At 50.3% G+C, this 5373-nt stretch overlaps 1 protein-coding gene across 1 annotated transcript; it reads left to right on the top strand.

Annotated features, from left to right (window-relative positions):
* The first annotated feature begins 4415 nt into the window (after positions 1-4415).
* On the top strand, positions 4416-5373 carry LOC123048183 (dehydration-responsive element-binding protein 1C). Its single transcript, XM_044471335.1, has one exon. The coding sequence runs from the start codon at positions 4458-4460 to the stop codon at positions 5031-5033; it is 576 nt and encodes a 191-aa protein (XP_044327270.1). The 5' UTR covers positions 4416-4457; the 3' UTR covers positions 5034-5373.

Here is a 5373-nt window from a genome sequence, read left to right as displayed (position 1 = left end):
ACCTCTTGCTCTAGACCCAAAAAAATGCTCTCCCCAATTTTTTCCACCACATTCTTCACGTCCTTCTCTTCCATGCTCTGTAGGTCTTGTGGATCAATCTCTGCAAAATCAATCTCCCACTTCACAATTGTATCTCTCTCTATGTCCCAGATGCTACCATCACCTAGCTTCGCCTTAGAAGGAAGGAATTCCACAGTTAATTCGATCGTCCGAGCACCATCCCCCCTGTTTCTCAATGGCGGGGCAGTGTGAGGTGAGCTAGCGGAAGCAGACGAGGCACAAATCGCATAGCTTGGAAAGGATGCACCTAGTCGATGTGTTGTCTCCGGCGGATCCATCGCGGTCAGCCCCCCCCCCCTCCCACCCACCCAAATCTGGATCAAATCAACCAAAAAACACCAAAAACAGAGGGAAACAGAGGCGATGCGGTGAGATCTAGCTCGACACGGAGGGGAACGGGACAGGGTTCCGGATTCACTCACCACAGCCGCCGCCGTCGCCGAGAACGAAAGCTCCGCGCTGCTTTCACCGAGAACAAAATCTCCGGTGCCGTCGCCGGCTCACCACCGAGAACGAATAGGAGGGGGTGGGAGTAACGGGTTCAGACTGGGGTACACGTTCAGACAGGCACGGGGACACGTTTCACCTGATGCAGTACCAAGTGGGGCCCGTAACTAGATGCACTGCCAAGTAGGACCCACATGTCTTAAACATAACCTCACTCCCGTTGACAACCAGTTTAATCGCCCGAGTGGGCCTTGGCTATTTGGGCTTCTGAAACGTAGCACTAGAGCTATTTACGTCAACTACGTCGCACTCCTTCTATTGCACCTCAAAGATGTCGCACAGGAGCTATTGACCCCATCATGAACAGCGTGCACACATTCGACATTATGAACAAGCAAAGCCAACAGTATCGATCAAGAAAAATCTGCGGTTACTTTCCGACAAAACTCGCAGGAGATTGATCCTCTAGAGTTACCGTGCTGGTCCTCCTCTTGTCCTATGGGGATGTGCCAGCCCGGTAAGTTCAAGAAAACATTTCACCGTAACTCACACAAATGGGCGCACTTCAGGTCACAAGTGGAGAAATGACAACAACAGACGCAGATAGCAGTTCATTCTGACCCGATGCGCTGACGTCTGTTGTGAGGCATCCGTACGCATAATGGAAATGCATGAGCATAACTTAGATCTTGTATTGATTGCTGTTAAGAGCAATAAGGCAGCACGCAAAGTGTATATGTATTACCTCGACGAATGGCAGCATATGTGACCGTATGAATTATCACAACGGCAATATTGCAGGAAAACATGGGACATGTGCCCACCTTGTGGCTTGGGCGCGAGCAGGGAGAGGTCCTCCTCACGGTAGATGTGTCGGACCCGGGTACAAAGAAGACCAGCGGTCCCTCCTGGGCAGCTACACAGCTGGGGTCCCCTCCCCCCCCCCCACCCCCCCCCCCCCCCCCCCCCCCCAACTAGGAGGAGGACAATGTGGCGGAGGCCGCCGATTCCCGCTCGATGATGTGGAGCGCTGTTTCAATGGTGTCCGGTTTGATGAGGCAGATTGTCTTGAGCCGTAGTAGTCAGGGAACGGAAGGGACACATTTGGCACGATGTTGAGTGCCGCCGCCATGAGGAAGGAGATGGGTGTGATTGAGGACTATTGCTTGAAGACTAGGATGTCAGAAGCAATTTCACCAGAGATGGGGGACGATTTTGCACAAAAGCACGTAACAACCCTTCACCAGAATATGTGCCATTGATATTCTTCAATCCAATGATCCAGATTCTTTTCTTTCTATTTTTGCCCTTGAGGCGCAGATTCTATCCTAGTTGCTCCCCGAACAAACCGGCAATGCCGTGCTTATGACCCGGGCACTCAAGACGTTTACCCTGTGGGCCGTCCTATGAGGCCTTAGCACAACGACTTTCTGACTGTCCATTATAAAAAGGTTTGTCCGGCCTCAATGAGGGAGGGGCGATGACTGCGGCGCGCCTTCAGCTTGCTTCAGTGTTTGTAATCGTCGCTAGATGGTCTACTAACCTGGATGTATTTTTTATTTCTGTTGCTCTTTGTACTATGTTTTTTTACGGGAAGTTCTTTATACTACCTTAACAGTTGATGAATAGATCAAAAGTTTTCTCGAAAAAAAAACATAAAGCAAGCTTTTTCTACATTTGATTATGAATTGTCTCAAGCTTTTTCTTTACAACCGCTTGTATTGAACCAAAAAAAACCCTTAAGATCAAATTCTCGTCCAGTTCCAACACGTAGGAAGGAACCGCTCACATGAGCGACCAGATTTGCATGCAGTTCGTGCACACCAGCTACGGAAATAGGACCATCGATCGTTGTTACCACTTACCCACCGTTAACGTTAATGGTAAGTTCTCTTTTCTCGGCAAACGAGCTGCCATGGCGACTAGCGACCGACCACGGCGACGACGCGTTGGCGCCACGGGCGGCGGCATGCACCGGCGGGGCATCCCTTAGCTGGCGTCGGCACGGAGTGCTACATGGACGAAATCATCGCCTTATATATAGTACTACATGATTAGTTACGCACTCCGACGAGGTACGTACGTACGTACGTTGTACGGTCAACGGAGATAAAAGCGACCGACCACGGCGAATTCACTGGGAGGGAGTGTGGTGTGAACATGTCCCATGAGCCTTGTCTGTGGCGGCGCCGTCACGTCCCAGCGGATCCGTTGGTTTGTCTCTATCTTCTTCCCTTGATGTTTTCTGTGGTTATTACACCAAACAAATATTGCACTTAAAAGAAGCCCTATATACATATGTGTAAAACCCTCACGCAGAGAAGAAACAAGTTATTATTTTTTTCAGGGGGGAGAAGAAACAAGTTAGATTGAAATATTATAATTGTTTTTAACATACTTCATTACTCCCTCGGTTCCATAATGTAGTGCCTATAGATTTTTTGAGAAGTCAAACTTTGCAAACTTTGACCAAGTTTGTAGAGAAAAATATCTATATCTACAATAGCAAAAATATATAATGTGAAACTACATCTTATGATGAATCTAGTGATATATATTTCGCACTCTAGATGTAAATACTTTTCTCCACAAACTTGGTCAAAGTTTGTGAGGTTTGACTTTTCAGAAAAAACTATAGGCACTACATTATGGAACGGATGGAGTATTAATTACTTAATGCCCTAAAGTGAGTTGTATCAAAACTCGTCCCAGTCCATATATTTTAGTGATCTAAACGCTTTTATATTTCTTTACGGAGGGAGTATATACAATCTCAATGTTTTATTTTGAAACTATCACCATGGGTCACGACTCTCCACTTGAATATATTTAAAGTTTCTTTGGATTTACAAGAGTTTAGAGCATGCGAGAGGAGAGGAAAGGAAATCATGCCACAAGCCGACATGTTCCTCTCACATGATCTATCATTTGCTTAGGTCGGATAATAGGAGCTTTCCCCTTTCACCCCCTCGAATCCTCCTATGACCATTTGAAGCTGCGACCGCGACATCCAATCACATAATGATCGTGAAAACGCCTGCTAGGGCTCACCCAACAACAACTTGTGATCATGCCCATAGGGCTATCAAGGATCCCAGGATGGCTGACACTGGAGCGCCCAGCGATTCACTGCCGCACTCAGTACTGGACCTCGTGAAGGTCGTGAAGGTGCTCGACGTGATAGGAAGCCTGAACAAGCACAAGTCGGCAATGCTGAAGCAAGCAGTGTAGTCTGTCATCGACAACCTTGATCCCGACCAATGACTCTTCATCATGTCCTTCACCTCAGATGCGTGCCACGTGACCAGACTCGTGTGCACCTCCGACGCCGAAAAGCCCTATCTATGAGCGCCATGAAGTGTCGTACCACGCTTAGCGGTACCAACATCACCGATGGGCACTAGACGACCGCCAAGGTGCTCGACGAGCGCCGACACAGGAACACCGTCTGCATCGCCGTGCTCCTCTCCGACGGACTGGACACGTACACCATGATGAGGTTGCAGGAGCCGTCAGAAGCGGATGGCCCGACTATGAGACGCTCGTGCCCCCATCTTCCTCGCACACGGGCGCTGCCTACGATTGGTCGGTGCCAATCCACACTCATTGTAGTTCAAGGATTTCGAGGACGATGTTCAAAGCTTGAGAGCCTAGCACTATATGTGACACCCTGAATATTTTATGAACCTCTTATGTACTTCACTAAAAAATAATTAGCATTAATAATATACGCTAAAAAAATGTAAACATTAAGAATGTAGTCCAAGAATCAAGCCATGCTGACGCCAACACGGCTTCCACGTCTCACTCTACTCCCCTCGCGCTCAACGCAAGCTCAGCCCACCACTCCCGCAATCCTATATATAGTACATGCCTCTCTCGGTCTCCTCACTCCCAGCACACCACCACTGAGCTCACACCACCACCATTGCGAGCTGAAGATAGAATAGATGGACCAGCCTGGCAAGGGATACACGACGGTGACGACGGCGCCGCCGAAGCGGCCGGCGGGGCGGACCAAGTTCAGCGAGACGCGGCACCCGGTGTACCACGGCGTGCGGCGCCGCGCGGGGCGGTGGGTGAGCGAGGTGCGCGAGCCCAACAAGAAGTCGCGCATCTGGCTCGGCACCTTCGCCACCCCGGAGGCCGCCGCGCGCGCCCACGACGTGGCCGCCCTCGCCCTGCGCGGCCGCGGTGCCTGCCTCAACTTCGCCGACTCCGTGTCCCTGCTCGCCGTCGACCCCGCCACGCTCCGCACGCCCGAGGACATCCGCACCGCCGCCATCGCGCTCGCCGAGTCCGCGTGCCCCGCCGCGGCCCAGGCGTCCGCTTCAGAGTCCGCGCCGGCGATGATGACGATGCAGGAGGCCGCGGCGGCGCCGTACGACGACGACTTGCAGTTCGTTGACATGGACCAGCATTCCTACTACTACGATGGGATGGGTGCTGGCGGCTACTGGAATACAAATGGGGACGACGAGGACGATGACGACGGTGCCGGAGACATCACGCTCTGGAGCTACTGATCGAGCTGGTAATGTTGAGCTTGCTCGATCGATTAGCTTGCACGTGCTGGTGCTGCTGCTGAGAATTGAAGAAGAGAAGACGAACCAGAGTTGGTAGGGAAGAAATAATCCATGCACGTACTAGGTGTAACGGCATGCAAAAAGCCACGGCCCTGTTCTTATTTTGAATGATCTGATTAATTTCAAATGCCAGGAAGTTTTGTAACTTGTAGTGGAAAAAAGGCACCGTTTCTTCAATTCAATAGTATGAAAATACTCCCTCCGTATCAAAATATTAGACGTTTTTGCACTTCGATTTTATCTACAAAATCGTCTTATATTTCGATACAGAGGTAGTAGA

The sequence above is a fragment of the Triticum aestivum genome, chromosome 2D (genome assembly GCF_018294505.1).
Source record: "Triticum aestivum cultivar Chinese Spring chromosome 2D, IWGSC CS RefSeq v2.1, whole genome shotgun sequence".
Taxonomy (NCBI): domain Eukaryota; kingdom Viridiplantae; phylum Streptophyta; class Magnoliopsida; order Poales; family Poaceae; genus Triticum; species Triticum aestivum.
This window is presented reverse-complemented; position numbering and strand designations above follow the sequence as displayed.